The 19,815-nt window shown below is 39.2% G+C and overlaps 2 protein-coding genes and 2 pseudogenes across 13 annotated transcripts in view; 1 reads left to right on the top strand and 3 right to left on the bottom strand.

Annotated features, from left to right (window-relative positions):
• Window positions 1-279: 279 nt before the first annotated feature.
• On the top strand, window positions 280-3,502 carry IRX9 (Nucleotide-diphospho-sugar transferases superfamily protein). The gene is made up of 3 exons (XM_077380918.1): window positions 280-1,267; window positions 1,461-1,689; window positions 3,038-3,502. Exons 1-3 carry the CDS (start codon window positions 591-593, stop codon window positions 3,188-3,190), a joined length of 1,059 nt encoding a protein of 352 aa, XP_077237033.1. The 5' UTR covers window positions 280-590; the 3' UTR covers window positions 3,191-3,502.
• Window positions 3,503-6,279: 2,777 nt separating this feature from the next.
• Window positions 6,280-11,398, bottom strand: LOC143880421 (elongation factor 1-alpha pseudogene; annotated as a pseudogene). Of its 10 annotated transcripts, XR_013251691.1 has the most exons (8): window positions 11,258-11,398; window positions 9,190-10,090; window positions 9,006-9,104; window positions 8,724-8,798; window positions 8,583-8,632; window positions 7,392-7,442; window positions 7,249-7,298; window positions 6,280-6,813 (listed from the first exon to the last, which is right to left on the bottom strand). The product of XR_013251691.1 is annotated as an elongation factor 1-alpha pseudogene, transcript variant X6 (transcript). The 10 variants fall into 10 exon arrangements; XR_013251686.1 differs by having other exon boundaries at window positions 9,006-10,090; XR_013251689.1 differs by having other exon boundaries at window positions 7,249-7,317; window positions 9,006-10,090.
• Window positions 11,254-11,565, bottom strand: LOC143879110 (elongation factor 1-alpha pseudogene; annotated as a pseudogene).
• A 4,663-nt stretch (window positions 11,566-16,228) lies between these two features.
• The window catches only part of LOC143880423 (UPF0481 protein At3g47200-like), a 146,690-nt gene continuing 143,103 nt past the window's right edge, over window positions 16,229-19,815 (bottom strand). For both annotated transcript variants that reach the window (XM_077383419.1, XM_077383420.1), the window contains exon 4: window positions 16,229-17,203. In XM_077383419.1, coding sequence (XP_077239534.1) covers window positions 16,520-17,203 — 684 coding nt within the window. In that variant the 3' untranslated portion in view covers window positions 16,229-16,519. The remainder of the gene's footprint in view (window positions 17,204-19,815) is intronic.

Here is a 19,815-nt window from a genome sequence, read left to right on the forward strand (position 1 = left end):
AAAAGGGAGACAGGGAGTGGAGGTGCGGGGAAACGACTAATCCCTATTTTTATACGTAGAAGTGGTTGTATATTCATATTATATGGGTCCCGGGTCTCTCACGGATTTGACTTGGGGTCTAATGATGATGAAGGATGCAGATTTAAAATAATTATACACATTTTAGGTGGTGTGTTTCTGTCTCAACGACAATTTGGTGGAAGCTACCTTCTCTTGGTGTGTTTTTCTTTGGCTTCAAGAGAAGACCAAGTGAAGCAATCACACAAACAATCATGAGAAACAAAATAAGATACCATCTCTCTCTCTTCCACACCTAATGATTTGCTTGCCCCAATTTATATATGTTCTTTCCCACAAACATACACATTGAGTTAGTGAGAATGAAAGGCTATTTATAATTAAATTTCACTAACCTTTCCCACTCTCAAAGGAAAAAAAGGTCCACGTTAGAGGTTGCTGAATTGTTATTTCAACAGTGCCATACAGATAGAGAGCAAAGGGAATAGAGCTGTTGGGCTCTTTCCAGATAAATAAAGAGCTTTTTTCAACAATCTGTGACTTGGGTTTTGTTTCAATTTTGATTTGGAGAGATGGGTTCCTTTGATAGATCCAAGAAGAAAATCCAAGTTTGGAAGAAAGCCCTCTTTCATTTCTCCCTCTGCTTTGTTATGGGTCTCTTCACAGGCTTCGCTCCCGCGAACACTGCTTCGATATTTTCTGGCCGAATCGTATCGAATCAATCCCTAGAAGTCCAAGAATTATCGCCCCAACAACCCATCCAAGCGTTAGAAAATTCGGACTCGGTCCGAAATTTGAATAGGAGTCTAATGGTTGAGACTCCAGTGGAATCACCGATAAGTTCGAGCAATTTGGACCCACCGTTGGATGAAGATGATGGATTGGAATTGATTAATAGAAGGCTTTTGATTATTATAACGACGACGACGAGTTCAAGTAATCGGTTTCAGGGTGGGTTCCTGAGGAAATTGGCTAATACTTTGAAATTGATTCCACAACCCCTTTTGTGGATTGTTGTACAATCCCATTCAGATTCTTCAGAAATTATGGATATATTGAGGAAAACAGGAATTATGTACAGGCATTTGGTTTACAAGGAGAACTTTACATACCCAGAAGCTGAAACTGATCATCAGAGAAACATGGCGCTTAATCACATAGAGCATCATCGGCTCGACGGGATCGTTCACTTTGCGGACGTTTCGAATGTCTATGATCTTCAGCTCTTCGAAGATATCCGAGAAATCGAGTATGAATCTCTTCCCTCCCTCTGTCATTTGGTAATCTTTCTACTAGTTTTTGTATTTCAAGAGAACAATATTTGGATTACCAGTTGGGTCAAGAATCAATCTAAGGTCTCTCTCTATATGGGTTTGATTTTAAAGGGATCTCTTTAACTTTGAGCTTGGACTGATCAAATTCAAATGCTCAAATTCTTACAGGGTTTTTGGGACATGGCCAGTGGCTCTGCTGTCAGCTAATAGGAAGAGAGTTGTGATTGAAGGACCCATTTGCAGTTCTTCTCAGTTTTTAGGATGGCATCTGAGGAACAAAATCAATCACACAGATACCATATTTCCAATTCATACTTCCAGTTTTGCATTCAGCAGCTCTGTTCTTTGGGACCCAGAGAGATGGGGCCGCGCTTCATCCATCCAGGACACTTCACAGGTATGTATAGATCAACGGTCTAGATTGATGAATGAGCTTAAGTGTGACAAACTGGATTTATCCATTGACAGAAGTTATCAGTAAGGAATGCTGGGGTTCCACGCAAAAGCAAAATAGTCCCACATCGGATAAGTGAAATGGATGGAGATGGGTTATAAGGGAATGAACACCCTCCATCTAATGGCTAGCTTTTATGAGCGCGTTCTACCTGGTTAAATTCTTAACAAGGGATACAAGGGTAATCAATGCATCTTACCCTATTAAGACATTGAAGTTTAGCGTAGCACTAAGTTTTAATTTTAACTACATTAGTAAGTATTAGTAGTTAGTTAACCATGAGACACACCCATGTGCAAGGCTAGTAATCCTGACCGTTCATATATTCATCATAGCGTAAAGATTGAACTCTTTGGCGGGTGATTCTAGCCTTCTGATTGGATGCTTGAATAGCAATTTTGCCGATTAGGAGGCTGTCGAAGGGATCATTAGGATTCTTACAGTTGTCACACTCCCTGAGGTGGGGCCCCCTATGAGTGGCCAGATCATTCCATCTCATGAGAAGCGAGGATTAAGGCATCTATCTGGCTTAATTTCATATTAAATGGTAGGAAAGCTGTCAAATCATTAAACAAATCATAATCATATTTAATTAAGTCCGGACTCTTGAGTGCATTATTATTATCAACAACAGATGTAATTTAATTAGTCGTTCTGAAAAGATCAATGATAGATGCGTCTGACCTAAAACAAAGATTTTATTTGTTGTGTGACTCTGACGAAATACCCGTTAAGCGTCTTATGAAGTCCAGTATTTTTCAAAAAGTACATATGGACCGACTACATAGGATGATCCAAACCGTTCATTTGTTGCACCCGGTAAATCATCTCCATAGGATGATCCTAACCCTCCGATCTGTAGGGGCCCACAACATTAGGGTTAGGATCATCCTGTGGAGATGACATACGGAGAGCAACAAGTAACGTTATAGCCCAACAAATAAACGGTTTGGATCATCCTATAAAGTGGGTCCCACATTACTTTTTGAAAAATACTGGACTTCATGCATGCAACACATATAAAACCTCTTAAACAAATTAGGAATGTTAACATCCATTGCATCACGGAGATTAGCGAGTAAGGATTTATTTCATCAAGACTAAGACTAGGGATGCAACTTGGGTTGGGTTGGGTTGGGTTGGATTGAGCTTTTGCTATAAAAATGAATTAGAATCAACCACCGATCCAATTTCATGATAAAAGTTCAACCCAAATTCCCAAAACATGGGACCAAGTTGAACCTCTAACTTGAATTGTATGTGAACATTTTTTCTCTGTACCATGTTTCAGGATTCTATGAAATTTGTACAACAAGTGGTATTTGAAGACGAGAGCAAGCTGAAGGTATTTCCACGAGATTGCTCTAAAATCATGTTGTGGCACCTCCACATACCCGCACAAAATCTCTCCTTCTCTATTCAATCAAATCAAACAAGTAGGTAGAAGATGAGAAGAAGAAAAGAGAAACACAAGGAGGAGGAGAAATGTCGCGCTATTTTTGGGAACTTTTTGTTTTATTTTTTTATCTTTCGAACCCTATTCGAAAGCAATTTATTTATGGTTTTGCTATAAGGGTTTTTTTTTTTTCCGAAGATTGTCGACCTATATAAGGAGACGTTTGAAGGTGTGCACATTTCAAAAAAAAATAAAATAAAATGCGCAAACGATGAGAACATATTATTCCGTTGTAATCCATGATAAGGAAATCAATGTAAGTTGGAAATTATTGTAAAGCATCCTTTTGGGTTTTTGGCTTGTTTCCCACTGTACGTGGGTTTCTCCTTGTTCTCGCTAGTCGTCAACCAGGGTAATGTGAATTGTTATGGAGCATAGCACCTTGTTGAACAAAGAGTTAGTCTATGGGTCTACTGTTGGTTGGTGTAGTTTGTAACATAATGTAAACTATAATGTGAGAATTCAATCCCACATCGAAAAGGAAAAGATTTTAGGCATTTACAATTTCTTTTATTGTATAGACATGACTCTTCAAATTAAAACTTGTTAGAAGAGTCATATCTTATTTTAGAGACATAACTTTTCAAATTAGAAACCAGTGAGAAGAGTCATATCTTCTCGTAGAGACACGACTCTTCAAATTAGAAGAGTCATATCTTCTTGTAGAGGCACTACTCTTCAAATTATAAACTGGTTAGAAGAGTCATATCTTCTTGTAGTGACAGACTCTTGATATTAGAAATCGGTTAGAAGAGTCATGTCTGTTGGATTATGACCATTGGTTTATTATAAAAAGGAAATTATTAAGTGTAAGAAATATATTTCCCTTCCTTCTCCCTATTCTTGTAGTTTTATACAGAGAGTTGAGAGTGCTTTATTGTATCCTGGAGGAGAATTCCCCAAGCAATATCTTCTTTAAGACAGTGATCAATCACGCCCCAAAGCCTTTATTTTGTTTCTATTTAATTTTACTCCAACATCCACTAGTTAAACTAGAACTAGGTCTTTGAAAAATTCTACAAATATACTTAAAAGGGGGGGGGGTGAGAGAAAATAGAGAGCTTTCTTTAAGCAGTTTTCCCTTATGGTGAGAAATTGATAGCGGATCTGTCTTTTCTGTTTCTCTTTGTGTACGGTCTTGGTTGAAGAAATTGAAAAGAATTGCAGTTTGCAGTTTTGGCATAAAACAACTGTAATCATGTTTTATTATTTTCTCAGAGTGGAAGATCGTGCTGTCACTCTAGACGTAGGCATCTTGGTTGAACCACGTAAAATCTTGGCATTCCTTTCTATTGCTTTGCGCCTGATAGGATACACCTCAAGATCGATGATGCTCTTTTTTTTAAGACCTCTAAAATTCAAGAGTTTTTCATGGATAAAGTTGGATGGATATTTATTTTAACCCGAAAGGCTGTGATAATCAAATTAGTCTTCAATAGTTACTAAATTCATTTGACAATAGAGCCTTTCGATTACCCAATAAAAGATTATACAAGACTGTAAAATTGTTATCAGACTTCCTTTCGCATGGAATTAGGACAATATGGGTACCTCAGGATGGTCCACCAGAGCAACATTGTTGATTAACCCACATGGGTCTCAATGCTTTTTGGTTAGGATTCAATCCTAGAGAGATCGTTCGTGTAATTAGACCCACAGAAAAATGGGTTCTTTTTTTTTTTTGATGACGTAGGATGTCCCCACCCCCTTCGGGAGTAGGACAAGTCCTTACGGATACACGCAACGACCCACTCACCACGTGTATCAGGTAAGTCGGGGGCGGGATTCGAACACTCGCCAACAGGGAGCAAACCCGTGAGCAAACCCGTGACTTTATGTCGAAGAGCCAACGCCTCGGTGGGATCTTATACTATGAATGTGCATATTGTTCAATAAAAATATGAGTAGTTGCATTTTTTGAAAAATAAACAATAGTCTAGGTTAGAATTGTCCTATGGGTGCAGATTTTGATGCATGACCCCGTCCTTCTATCCACTCCCATCAGACAAGGCCTAATGAATTACAAGTTTTTGGATATTTGTACAGATAAGTCCTACTTGTATTTCTATCCGCTCATCTTTTCTCTTGGAAGAATATGTGCATACATTGTAAATGAACCCTAAAAATTATTTTTAAAAAAAAAGAAAGAATGACCCATAAGAATCGTAAAAAAAAAAAGAAAAATAAAATAATGAATAAACTAGGATAACGGAATAGTAATTCCACTAATCGTAACGCTTATCAAAAAATAAGAAAAATATAAAATAGTTGCTAAATGCAACCATTGCCTGTTGAAAACAACCTCCTATAACTCAACTAAATGAAATAATAGATGGAGAAGAATTGTTTTTTAACCAAACAATCTAGCCCTTCTAATTTATTTTAAAATTTAAACCTATGGTGATTCCCCTAAACGCAGGTATCTTATCCTTACTAGAACTGGTGTATCCATGTCACTTTCTAGCATTCGATACTCCTCCATAATCCAACGTGTTTTCCTCATATTTGGAGGCATTTTAGAGTAGTATGTTAGCGAGAACTTGAAAGCGATTTCCATCCCATCTTCGTCATAGATCAGTCTTTATCTTCATTTGACCTCCAATAACGCTCTCTTTCACCATCAGATTTCTCATCTAGAATATGAACCAGTTGATATGGAGGAAATATATAAAGATCTGATTCATGAATGTCTGTTATTGGACCATCCGGGAGATCAATGGAGTTAACCTTTTTGTAAGAGGTGGTGAATGACAAGTTCTTGGTCTGCTGGTTTAAATCTAAAACCAGGAGGAATGGTTGTAGGTGGAGTAGCCATGGGAGATGAGGTGCCACAGATTTCTTTTTAAGTAACTAAGTTTGTGTTGTTCCTTGTGCTCTTATTTTTATAACTATCTGCTCAGCTAGAGAAAGTTACAATCCCCCTTGGGTTGGTCATTTATACAGGGAGAGTCATGCAACATTATAGCTCCACCAACTTTGCATGGTTCTGAAAATAGGTTCACACATCTTTTCCACGTTTGATTTGGTATCAATTTATAATTTACTTATAAAATAAAAGACATTCCAAAGCAAAAACATTGTAACACACTACCAAACTTTTGCCATTTACATTGTGAATCATGCAAGCTCGACCATCTCTGCATGATTGATGATAAGTTCACAGCTTTTCCCTGTTATCGATTTGAGATCAATAGCTCCACCACTAAATAAAATTACAAGGATTATACGCTGTCCTTGTTTGATATCAATCTATTGTTTCCTTTTATGGAAGATGATAAATTATCCTAACAATTGAAAAAAAGAATGTCTTAAAAGCTAGAAACAAATAATGGGAAGAGGCTGAAACATCGAACATGACCCATTTGAAAAGTGATCTCAACCATTGTGGGGTCTCTTCTACCCAGAATTGTGATCGATCAGTAATTAACCCAGCAACAAGACCTTCTTTCATGAGGCGCTGCCGTTTCTTTTGATGCAAAATGGGTGTAAAACGAGTTTTGAGACCTAACGGAATTCTCCTTCAGTCCAAATTGCAAGAATTTCCAAGCTTTTACATCGTAAGCCAAAGCAGCATTTAAAAGGGCCTGATACCCCTCTAAATAATTCATTACCTGAAACCAAAAAAATTCCTAAAAAAATATTTCCAGCAAATGACATTCCTTTAACCCAAAAAGAGCATCCCTAAGTACTAACAGATAAACCCAAACGATGAACTAAGTCCCATAGGAAACGGCAGTGATCTGAAAGCTCCCAAAGTAGTAGAGGAGCCTTCGCATCGCAAGACTGGGAAGCCTAAAAATCAGATCATTTTGTATGCCATAAGAGGCATCAAAATGAAGTCTACAGCATCTAGGAAGGGCATATTAAGACATCCAATCAACTGAAATGGTTCCAATGGTTAAGATCAACAGATATGGGGACTATGGTTAGATCGACAGATATGGTAACCAACTTATTTATCACTATCAGGGAGTTTCAATGGTCAGATCAACAGACACATGGAGCCTCAGAAGGTGAATATTCTAAAAGAAGATAATTAAAATCACCTTGAAGGCATCTTTCTTCTCCCCCACTCCTTCCCTGAATCATTATCTTACTGAAAAGGGCAACAGATACTGCTGTTCTCTTAACATTCCATACATGAATAGAAATAACTCTCAAGGAAAACTGGAAATGAAGCAAATTTCACCTGAGATGGATGGCTTGTTGACATCCAGAGAGCATGCTTTTGTCTCTCTTGCTGTGGGAATGAAAAAAATAAAATATCACACGCAATACCTAAATATAGACACCCCAATAACTAAAGATAGATAGACGGGGATTACGGGGCAGGGCGGGGCCATTCCCACCCCGCAACTTTGGGGAAATTTTTTTAATACCCGTCATCTTCTTCACTTGAACAGGGGAATCCCCAGGCGAATCCCCATTTTCATGGGATTAATTGCACCATCCCTATTAATGCAACTCAAACAGAGCATCTCCATCCCGTGCAGGGCCATTTTCATGGGATTAATTGCACCATCCCTATTCATTCGAAAAGGGAAAGGTTAACAGCACAACCACTTTTTTTATATTTTTACAAACCCAGCATCTATTCGTCTTCAAACGGAAAATGTAATAACCTTTTGGACAGCTCCATAAATACTAAAAGATTGGTTAGTGAAGATATCAAAATATGGTTGTGCTGATATCATTTTCCTACCAAAAAGGCCTACTACAGGAAATAGTTTAGGCCACGTTTGGATACCAGAAAGATTTAGATTTGGATTTAGTTGATATTTTGAACTCGATCAGATCCTTAGATTTCCAAATCAGCTACAACAGTCCAAAATGTACCGATTTTCAAATCTTTTCTGAAATGGAAATCAATATTTGTGGCAACTTCCATCACCATCGCTGCTCCTCGACGTTGCTCCAGCAGCAGCGAGACATCCCTCCCTCCCTCCCTCTTTCTCTCTCTCTTAAAACATGATCGCGAATTATGATTGATGTGTTTTGTATCCAAAACTCAAATCCAAATCAAAATACAAATGCATGAGGTATCCAAACAGGCCCTTAATTTTACGGACAAATCCCAACGACGAATGGCAGCAAAAATCTGAGAGCCCTTGCCTAGAGAGCCATCGCACAGTAAGACAGGGACGCCTAAAAGAATCTACATTTTGTATAATACAAGGCATCAAAATGACTACTGCATCTAGGAGGGACATATTAAGACTTCCGATCAACCGAAATGGTTTCAGTGGTTATATCAGCGCAGATATGGTTTCAGTGGACCGTTCAACGTAACGTGTCTATCAGGGGAGTTCCAATGGTCAGATCAAAAGACACATGGAGCCTCCAAAAGTGATAAATTTAAATGAATGCTAACTAAAATCACCTTAAGGGCATCTGTATCCGTCCCCCCTCCTTCCTTGGATCATTATCTTACTGAAAAGGACCAAAGATACTACTGTTCTCTTACCATTCCATGCATGGACAGAAATATCTCAAGGAAAATTAGAAATAAAGCAAATTTCACCTGAGAGATGGATGGCTTGATGACATCTAGAGAGCATGCTTTTGACTCTCTTGCTGTGGGAATGAAAAAACATCCCTTGGGAAGCAAAGGATGCAACAAAATTAAACGCAATATAGTATCACATACTAAAATTGAACATCTAATAAAACCTCAAAGTGACATTAAATAACATTACCAATGTTTCATAAACTTTTAACTCAACCAGAAAGACATAAAAGAAAATTTATTGCAAACTCATATCAAAGGGAGAAAAGCAGAGTTTCACCACAAAACATAACTCACCTCATACTAGTAATAGCCACTAGCCTCCGCCACCGCCTGTCAAGCACCCAGGTCTGCTGCTGACTGCTCAGCACCATCCTGGCCTTCATAGACAGAAAACTGAGACAAAACAAACCATCATTGACACTATCACAACTACTAAAATAACGACCAAAACTAATGACCGACTCTATTACTATCATACTCCTGCTCAGCACCACAGTTCATTTCTTCTTGGCAGCAGATTTCGTGACCTTGGCACCAGAGGGATCCTTCTTCTCAACACTCTTAATTACTCCAACAGCAACAGTCTGGCGCATGTCCCTAACAGCAAAACGTCCTAGTGGAGGGTACTCGGAGAAGGTCTCCAACACCATGGGCTTGGTGGGAATCATCTTCACGAAACCCGCATCACCGTTCTTCAAAAACTTGGGCTCCTTCTCGAGCTCCTTGCCAGATCGCCTGTCGATCTTGGTGAGGATCTCGGCAAACTTAACGGCAATGTGGGAAGTGTGGCAGTCAAGGACTGGGGTGTATCCGTTGCCGATCTGGCCAGGGTGGTTCATGATGATGACCTGAGATGTAAAGTTTGCAGCTTCCTTGGCAGGGTCATCCTTGGAGTTGGAAGCAACATACCCACGCTTGAGATCCTTAACTGCAACATTCTTAACGTTGAAGCCAACATTGTCACCTGGCAGAGCCTCTTGGAGGGCCTCGTGGTGCATCTCAACAGACTTAACTTCAGTGGTCAATCCAGTGGGGGCGAAGGTGACAACTGTGCTGGGTTTGAGGACACCAGTCTCAACACGTCCAACGGGGACAGTACCAATGCCACCGATCTTGTAAACGTCCTGAAGTGGGAGACGCAGTGGCTTGTCTGATGGCCTCTTGGGCTCCAAGATCATGTCAAGGGCATCAAGGAGGGTTGGGCCCTTGTACCAATCAAGGTTTGTGGACCTCTCAATCATGTTGTCGCCTTCGAAACCAGAGATGGGGACGAAGGGGATTTTCTCGGGGTTGTAACCCACTTTCTTCAGGTAGGAAGACACCTCCTTAACAATTTCATCGTACCTAGCCTTGGAATACTTTGGGGTGGTGGCATCCATCTGCCCATATAGAATAGCCAAGTTAGACAAGTAATCACATGAAAGAGGGCAAAAGTAGACAAACTCACAATAAAATTATATAAGAACATTAGAACAATGAAAACAAACTCAAAAAAAATTTATAGAGGGAAATGTTATCAGCATTACTGTATTTTGATGAGGGCACTCCTCACTTTATTAAAAGTACGGTATGGCCCGCACCATAGGATGATCCAAACCGTCCATTAGATTGGCCACAGCCTAAATAGGTTGTGCCCCAAAAATCATTTCCATAGGTTGATCCTAACCCTCGGATCTGAATGTTAGAGGGTTGATCCTAACCCTCTATAGATCGGAGGGTTAGGATCAACCTATGGAAATAAATTTCGGGGCACAGCCTATTTAGGCTGTGACCCATCTAATGGACGGTTTGGATCATCCTATGGTGCGGGCAATACCGTACTTTTAATAAAGTGAGGAGTGCCCTCATCAAAATACAGTAGTGCTGATAAAATTTCCCATTATAGAACAAGTTTAGAAGAAACAATGACAGAGAATGGAAGGGGAATGACCAATCATGAAAGGCATCACAAGTCACATATAAAAGTGAACCACGATAGCACACTGAAAGTGATCAACTTCATCAACAAGGTTGCTACAAAAGAAAAGGCTTCATCAAAGTAACACATACACTATACAAGTTAATAATGTTGATTTCCAAATTTCCATAGAGAATAAAAAATGAGGCTTTAAATTTAAAGTTTACAAAAGAAATAAAGCCCGTCATAAAAAGGAAAGAACAAGAATCTTGAGCAATTTGAAAATCAGGGTTGTGTACAGATTTTAAATCAGCATTATAAGACAACAAAGTTTACAAGTAAAGCAATGACAGAATGGGCTGGAGGATGGCAACCAATGACAATACACTTGAAAAAAATCAAAACCATTGAACAAGTAAAATTGGGTTAAAACCAATCCATACATTTGATATTCCACAGTAAGGAAAACCACTAAAAGACATGCAAGCACAGCACGAGAACAACGACAGAAAGTAATGGGTTAACAACATCCTTCATAATAAAACCAAGCAAGGATTCAAAATGAAACCAAGAAGCAAGAACCATCACAACAGTAAACTCTAAACTAGAAGCAAGAAAATAATTATCATAAACGTAAACAAAATCCTACCAACAGATCATCTGCTTGACACCAAGGGTGAAGGCAAGCAAGGCATGCTCACGGGTCTGGCCATCCTTTGAGATACAGGCTTCGAATCCACCTGTGGTGGAATCAATGATGAGGACGGCACAGTCGGCCTGAGAGGTTCCCGTAATCATGTTCTTGATAAAGTCACGATGTCCAGGGGCATCAATAACAGTGCAGTCGTATTTCGTAGTCTCGAATTTCCAGAGTGCAATATCAATGGTGATACCATGCTCACGCTCGGCCTTGAGCTTGTCCAGAACCCAAGCATACTTGAAAGACCTCTTGTTCATCTCAGCAGCTTCTTTCTCAAATCTCTCAATAACACGCTTGTCAATACCACCAAGCTTGTAAATGAGATGTCCTGTGGTGGTTGACTTTCCGGAGTCAACATGGCCAATGACCACGATGTTGATGTGAACCTTCTCCTTACCCTTGACTTGAAATAAATTAAAAAAGAAAGCAAAAACTGCAGGAAAACAAGAATTGTGTAAATCAGAATACTTGTTTAGCAGATAAAATCAACCTATTTCAGATCGTGGACAGAATCACAATAGCATACAATCAGACTATCTAGATCTGGTACCATTGAAGTATTGAACCTTTCCTTTTTTAAATCATTGATTTGAAAAACACAAGTAAGGTTATTCAAATTCACAGCTTTTTTTAATGGCAAATCAATTTATATTAAAAAAGTGACCAAGGAGGAGAGCATAAGGAAGAACAAAAAGCAAACGGTACAAAAGCAAATACAATAATTATATAAGCGTTATTTGTATCCTGGCCCAACGAAGGTAGTTTCTATGAGATGAACAGAGTAGATATTCACTGATCTTACAGATTTCTGTACAGTAGTGATGTGCAAAGAACCATAAAAAGATACCCCGAGGACAAAGAAGGATCTAATTTATTTATATAAGCAGAGAAGAGAGTAAACCATGAATTCGGTAACAGACATGGAGCTACGTAACTAGAGTGCTACTACCTATTGTCAAAACCTGAAACCCAACTCCATAAAAAAAAAACTCAGAAAAATAAAAATAGAATAATGATAGCTTCTGAAAATCTTAAATAGGTCACAATAAGAAGAATAATTATAGCTTCTGAAAATCTTAAATAGGTCATAATAAGAACCAGAATGATCTCAAACATGTAAACACAAGAACAACGAAATACTAATTAACAAGAGCAGCACACAAATAAAAATAGATAAGAAGTTTTATCAAAAGACACTTGAAAAAAATATAAAAATCATAGAACAATCCAAAACTTTACCAAAAACCTCAAATCTGATACTATAAAACATAAAAGTCGACCATCCAGCGTTCAAAACCCTAACCTAACTTCATAGGGATTAATATCCGGAACAAAAAGATTAAACTGAAATCGCCTAACATACATAAACTTAAACAGCAGTACACTACATCAATCAGAAGCAAAACGATTTAAGAAAAAAATAAAATGAAGAGCTTGAATAAGAAATTCAGATCAAACGATTTAAGAAAAAAAAAATGAAGAGCTTAAATATGAAATTCAGATCAACGCATAAAAGTTTCAGATCTAGTACTAATATCTATCGCACAAACTAAAAAAGCAGTAAACCAAATAAATCGGAAACCAGACTATTTAAGAAGAAAAAGAAAAGAAATCTAAGAAGTTAGATCGAATGAAACTACAAACAACTAGAGAATTCATAGATCAATCAAAAGTTTTACCAAAAAAACTCGAATCTGATGCCATAAGTGTCATGAAAATTGTAAAACCCTAACTTCATATCGATTAACAAACAGTATAAACCCTTGCCTTTCAGTTTAGGGTTTCAATAGAGTAAAATATTTTACAAGATTATGCATAAAAAAGAAATTTTTAAAAAAAAATAGAAATATCTGACCTTGGGATTCAGAAAACCCTAGAAGAAGATCGCTCTCAAAACAGAGAGCAGAGGAGCAAATTAAAATGCAAAGAGGGTTGTAAAATGAAGATGCCTCTACTCCTATAAACTGATTTTAGGGTTTCGTCATTAGGGTTTCTTTCTCCACCGTTGGATTTTCTATCCAATGATTTCAATCAACCGCTATAATCCAGCCGTCTACATTTAATACACGGCGAGGATTTCGCAACGCTTGTTTTAGCGGTCGATGTTAAGTCGTGAGCTTGGAAATTTCTGGAAACCCTAGCTTGTTTTCGAATTTAGGGTTTCATATCTCCTCTACGCTCCTTGAATACTGACCGTTGGATAATTTCACATTTCATCCAATAGTGATCCAAGGGTTGGGATTTGTCTGCCTTTTCGGTGAAGTTAGAACACGTGGATCGTTTTCTCTCTCCTTTTGGAGGTCGGTGAGGAATTTTAAAGTTTTGGCAGATGACTTTTGGAATGGATCGTTTTCACTTGTTTTCTAGCTGCAGGAAAAGAAAAGAAAGAAAAAGAATCTGACGTGAAAAATTGAAAAAGAAAGGAAAAGAAACTGTGAGAAAATTCCTTTTGTGAGAAAATTCCGTTGTTCACTTGGCCGAGAAAGGAAAAGAAAGTATGCAGGCAAAGTGGTTTTCTCAGGAAAGTGATTTTCCCACCGTTTTGGTGAGAAAATTTAGAGGGAAAGTGCAAGAAAGTTGGTTTTCCATGTCATTGTTTATATGTTCCACCTGTGTAATTCCGCTTTCTCGAGAAAATAAGTGAACGGCGGAAAATGTCAAATCATGTCCAATCACGGGAAAATTCGGCTTACTTTCTTCTCCTTTCCTTTCTCAAGAAGGCAAGTGAACAGAGCCTTTAGGTCCTGTTTGGATTGCAAGAAAAACATTTCCTGTGGAAAAAATTCCCCACCGTGACGTAGGGAGAAATAATATGGGCATTGACTTATTTAGAGAGAGATCATTATAAATTAAAGGCCTCTAAAGAAAACTTGAATTGCATTAGTGACTTTTTTTTCATGTGTAATCCAAACAATTAAAAATTAAGCAATTCCTGAAAAGTTTTTCTTTTCCAAACTTTTCTAGAAAGTTCCTGTAATTCAAGCAGGTCTTAGGCGATAAGCCTAGTTTGGATTGTAGCAATTTTCCGGGAAAGATTTGCAAGGAAAAAAATATTTCTAAGTCTCCATAAGGATTAGACCTGGCAAAACCGACCCATGCCCGCGGGTTGACCCGGCCCACCTGCAAATTTGCGGGCACGGGTCTGGGTTTTAGTGACCCGCCAAAATTTGACCCGCGGGCAACCCAACCCGCAAAAACATGGGTTGGGCCGGGTCAACCCGCGGGTACCCGCGGGCACCCGCATTTTAAAGTAATTTTTAAGAATTTATTGGAGAATGTTATCAGCTCTTGGAAAATCATCAGATGTAAATGATTTTTGGAGTATAACCTATTTTGCCTATGGCCCATCTAATGGACGGTTTGGATCATCCGATGGCGTGGGCCATACCATACCTTTAAAAAAGTGAGAGTGCCCTCAGCAGTGTTGGATCATCCGAGAAAAATACGACAAACATGTGTAGAGTTATTACAATTACGGGAAAAACTTGGGTGCGGTCAAATCACGTCAAATCAGGAGAATTTAAATCCCATATTATATTTGCTTATAATTGCGGGTGACCCGCGGGTTAACCCAGCCCACCCGCGGGTCATCAAATTTCTGACCCGCAAAAATGCGGGTCACCAAAATTCTGACCCGTGTGACCCGCACCCGCACCACTCGCGGGTTGACCCGGCCCGACCCACCCGTTTGCCAGGTCTAATAAGGATACATGGACAATCCTAGATTTTACAAGCTAAAACCTGATTTTTATAAGCTAAAGGCTGTATTTTATAAGTTAAAATCTGGATTTTACAATCTTTGAAATGCACAGTCTACGGGTGCAACTCGGGCTCGGTTGGGTCGGGTTGAAGCCAACCAGATCCGACCTAAGAAACCCATTTTCCAACCCGAACCCGATCCGATTTCTAACCCGACGAGGTTCAACCTGACCCGATCCGACCCGACTTCAACCCGACCCAACCCGAGTTTTTAAGCTTAAAAAATTAAAAAATTATAAAAAAAGTCGGGTTTCACTCGGGACGGGTTGCCAAACCCCAACCTGAACCTGAACCTGAACCCAACCTGAACGCAACCTGGGTTGGGAAAAGTCAACCAGAACCCGAACCCGAACTGGATGATACGGACCGTTCCTCTGATGGGTCCTACATAAAATAAGAATTAAGTACCCTTTCACATGATCTTGACCGACCAATTGGTTGGCTTTTGCCAATTTTGTAACATGTATCATCTATAGTACATCCTGCTAGGTGGACATTCCAGATCATCTGATCGATCATACAGACAAATCAGGAATGGGCCATTCGTTTGATGATGTAAACTGTTCAATTGATGGGCCACCACTCAAATAAGATGTAACCCATTAAATCATCTCCTTAGGATGATCCTAACCCTCTGATCTGATTAGAAACTCCACATTATAGAAACCTCCACAAATGGAGGTTAGGATAATCCTATGGAGATGATTTAAAATGATCTAAACCATTCATTAATTTGTTGGGCCACTGCTGATCGCTCAAATAAGATTCAACCCATTAAATGATCTCCTTAGGATGATCCTAACCCTCATATATGTAAAGAGAATCCACAATATAGAAACCTCAACAAACGGAGGGTTAGGATCATCCTATGGAGATGATTTAAAATGATCTAAATTGTTCATTTGATGGACCACCACTCAAATAAGATGCAACCCATTAAATCATCTCAGGATGATCCTAACCCTCCAATCTGAAAAAGAAACTCCACATTATAGAAACCTCAACAAACAGATCCTATGGAGATGATTTGAAGTAAAAAAAAAAAACATACCTCAAGTAAAAAAAGGGAAAGCACCTTGAAAAAGAGAGATTGAATCTTACCAACAGTTTCTTCAAGGGACTAAGGGGTGCGAATTTATCATCTCCAAAAGAAAATAGGAAACAATCCTAAAATTATATTTTTTATGCCTTTTTGAATGAGGATGCCATGAAGAGTGAAACCCCCATCCTGTAATATTATAATTATAATAGATAGATAAACAACCATCTCCTTTTGGGGAAATGATAATGCAGAAGATACATGATATGAAGACCAGAGAAAGTCGATAGCAAAAAAAAAAAAAAAAAAAACACACACACACACACACATACGAAAAGACGAATCAAGAGATAGTAAAAATGCATAGAACTGAGACAAAGCACTATCCCAAGGATGTGGGAGGCGTAGCAGATTCATTTGGATTTGTATTTTGTATTAGAGTGGATAGCATAGTAAGTCTGAGCACTGGTGAGGGCCAATAGACTTGCTGCGGCTAAGAATGAGATGATAGTCCAAGGGCTCTTGCAGCATTTATTGACGAGAGTGGTAAACGAATCCTTAACAAATCGTTTGCACTTTGTCTTCCAGTTATCTCTGTACTTAATGTGGTAGTCCCGCAGCGACTCCATCACCTGGGTCAGATTACTTGCCGGATCGATTCGAATGCCATCTCCGAGCTGCTGAAAGAAATTCACCACTTGTACCTCGCTCACATGTGACTTGGGGAGTATCCAGTGTGACACAAGCAATTTCGCATCCTCAGCTGATCGAATAAGGGTGCTCATGAAAAACATGTAGGAAATCACTTGGTATCCTGCTCTGGAGTCAAGGCGCTCATAGGCAATAAAATTCAGGAACATGGTTTCCATTGTATCATTCACGTCAAGATAGGGGAGGCTGAGAGTACCGTTGTTGAATTTAATGTCATTGATGCCAATATTGTCTAACTTCACGAACTTAACTCCAGCCTCACGAAGTTCTGTGGCAGGCCAGTGGGAGATCCATAGGAAGTCCTTTTCGGTTTGAGTTGGAGTTGGTAGTGGTTTTCCAAGCAGTTTCTCTCTCAACTGGGCCAGAAAGTGAGGTGTGGCTGTGGACTTCAATGGGAAAAAAGCTTTTGATAGTTAAGACATATTGAATTGATTATCCAGACTCCCACTCACTTCACTAAAAAGGTTTTTGATTGGTTCATCAAAGAAAAAGCTAATTAAACAGGTGTAAAATGAAGAGAGGATTGTCATCTTTAAAACAAAGGAGTGGAAATATCATTTCAATGTTATTACTAAATTTAAAACAAATGAATTATATCATTTCAAAGTTATTACCAACTTTCAAACAAATGAATGCAAATAAAGAACGACTGACCATAAAGTCTCTTTTAGTGTGTAAGCCCAAGGGTTCAACCATACCTACGTTTTGATGATCTACAAACTCAAATTGATTATATGATGCTAATATTCTTGCTAGTGTTGTGATTTAGACAGGTTACATTCATATCAACACTTGAAGCAAGAAGAACAAGAGCTAGTCTTGGAGAAAGTCAAGTCTTGATGGTCATCCTTCAAGTCGTATGATGTATCGAAGAATCAAGGGAACCACAAGTGCGAGATCAAATTTGAAGACTATCTCAAGATAAGGAGAAAGCTATGCAAGCAATCAAGAAGATCGAAACAAAAGAAGACTCAAGGTTCTTTAGTTTTTAGAATGCATTGGAGTCCTTTTGGCATTTAGTGTTTGCATATTTTAATGTTTTCAAATCATCTTTAAAACCATTTTTTCAAGTGCATTAATGTATTTGAAAACACATATGTAAAGCCCAAAGACCATGACCCAAAGTCCCTTGCACAAAATATTTAAAACCAAGTTTTTAAAGTAGGGCCGGTTGACCGGGCTAGGCAGGGTGACCGCGGGATAGAACCTGGAATTCCAGGACATCTCGAATTTTAGCGGCCGGTAGACCGCGGATTCGTTTTCTGGAAATCCAGAAAATATCCAGGTTGGTCTTGGCGGACGTCCGCAAAGGTCTGGTCGACCGAGGAATATTTTTCGAGCCAAATAATTTTCAAATTAGAAAGCCCTTAGCGGGCGACTGCGTGAGCTCGGTCGACTGCTCTATGTTTTGAGCCAAAATGTTTATCGAATAGGTAGCCCTCGGCGGGCAACCGCGGATGTTCGAAATTCAAAAATAAAAAAGGGCGCCCGATAAGGGTGGGCGATATCCGTAGCTTGGTCGACAGCCCCGGTCTGGCAAAAGAGCCGTTGGGGCCTGCGCAGGGTAGGTGTACCTAACCCATAAATTACAGTATTGCCCTCAAACGGTCATAAATCTTTTAGGGCTATTTAAACACCATAAAAGACCTTCATTCTAACATTTTGAAACATCATTTTATCAAATCTTTGAGCTTTATCTTTCAAAATCAACAGGAATCATCTTCTACCTCTTGTGCAATTGAACTTGCATCCATTACTTGTCAAGAGAGTCTCCAGGAGCATCTAGTTTCTATCATCTGGAGATTTAGTGAGCTTGAGAGTTGTATTTGCCTTTAAGAGACTTGAGAGCTTTTATTTATTTCTTCCTTCCATTTTTGTAAAGAGGGTTTCTACGCTTCAACCCTATAGAAGAAGAAGCTTGTTTGAGGAGATGGTTTCTACGCTTCAACCCTATAGAAGAAGAAGCTTGTGAGAGGGGTTTTTATGCTTCGGCCCTTGAGAAAGGAGAAGCTTGGTTGTAAAGGGTTCTACGCTTCGGCCCACGAAAGGAGAAGCTTTATCATTGTAATTGGCTCATTGATCCGGCCATTTGAAGGAGGATCGAGATAGTGGAACTCGCGCGTGGACGTGAAGAGTGGAGTAGGTCTTGTGATAGACCGAACCACTATAAATCTCGTGTACATTGTCTCTTTCTCTCTTCTTTCATTTGTGCAAGATTGTGGTAATATCTTTTACTTATTCATTTATAAATTAACAAGGGCTAGTTGCAATTTTAATTTCTAGGGTTTAACCAAATTACAAATTGTAGAGATTTTTAATTAGACTCAATTCACCCCCTCTTGTTTTGCCTATTGGGATTTCATAGTGTCAGTGGTGAAAGGCATAGGTTGTGTCCCAGGGGGAACTGCCAATCTTATAAAACTTTATGAGGTAACACACCAACCAAAACCGACATCCCGTTGTGGACCCCGATCCGAGAGAGGAGGGGGGACGAGCCCCCAGAAAGTCTTTAGATCATCCACGTGAAGGAGAGCTCCACCAAGGAACTCTCAAAAGAGTGCCCCTCACAGCATGAGCGGCGATGAAAAGTGAGATACCTCTCGATTCGGGGACTAGCCCGAATTCGAGACACACCTTAAAGAAAGAAAGAGTCGCCATCCAAGGAAGTGGGCCCTGGATCCCATGCTGTGCTCTGTCGCAACAGATAACCAGAGATACAAAAGGTCCGTGCCTGATGACGAATGGGGAAGGGGTTAGGCGCCCTCAATTCGCCCAAGTGCAAGCACCTGGTCTCTCATGCCATTTATTATTAACTTTGAAGAGTTTTGGGCGAAAATTATGCGAAATGGGAACGAATATCTCCGAGATAATGTCTAGCTAATCATGCATGTCTCGGAGATGAATAAGAAGCACACACAAAAGAAATGAAAGGCAGGCAACCTAAGAATAGCTAGGTTATGAGTGTCATACCTAATTGGTGTCTAAGTTCTGATGAGCA

This window comes from Tasmannia lanceolata, unplaced genomic scaffold, assembly GCF_043159265.1.
Source record: "Tasmannia lanceolata isolate RefF3 unplaced genomic scaffold, GAP_Taslan_0.1 ptg000006l, whole genome shotgun sequence".
NCBI lineage: Eukaryota > Viridiplantae > Streptophyta > Magnoliopsida > Canellales > Winteraceae > Tasmannia > Tasmannia lanceolata.

Bases quoted from the DNA above. Each gene is read 5' to 3' on its own strand.
- IRX9 (XM_077380918.1), top strand. From the start codon at position 591: ATGGGTTCCTTTGATAGATCCAAGAAGAAAATCCAAGTTTGGAAGAAA. The intron at 1,268-1,460 runs GTATGAATCTCT...AAATTCTTACAG, and splicing joins GAAGATATCCGAGAAATCGA to GGTTTTTGGGACATGGCCAG. The intron at 1,690-3,037 runs GTATGTATAGAT...ACCATGTTTCAG, and splicing joins CCATCCAGGACACTTCACAG to GATTCTATGAAATTTGTACA.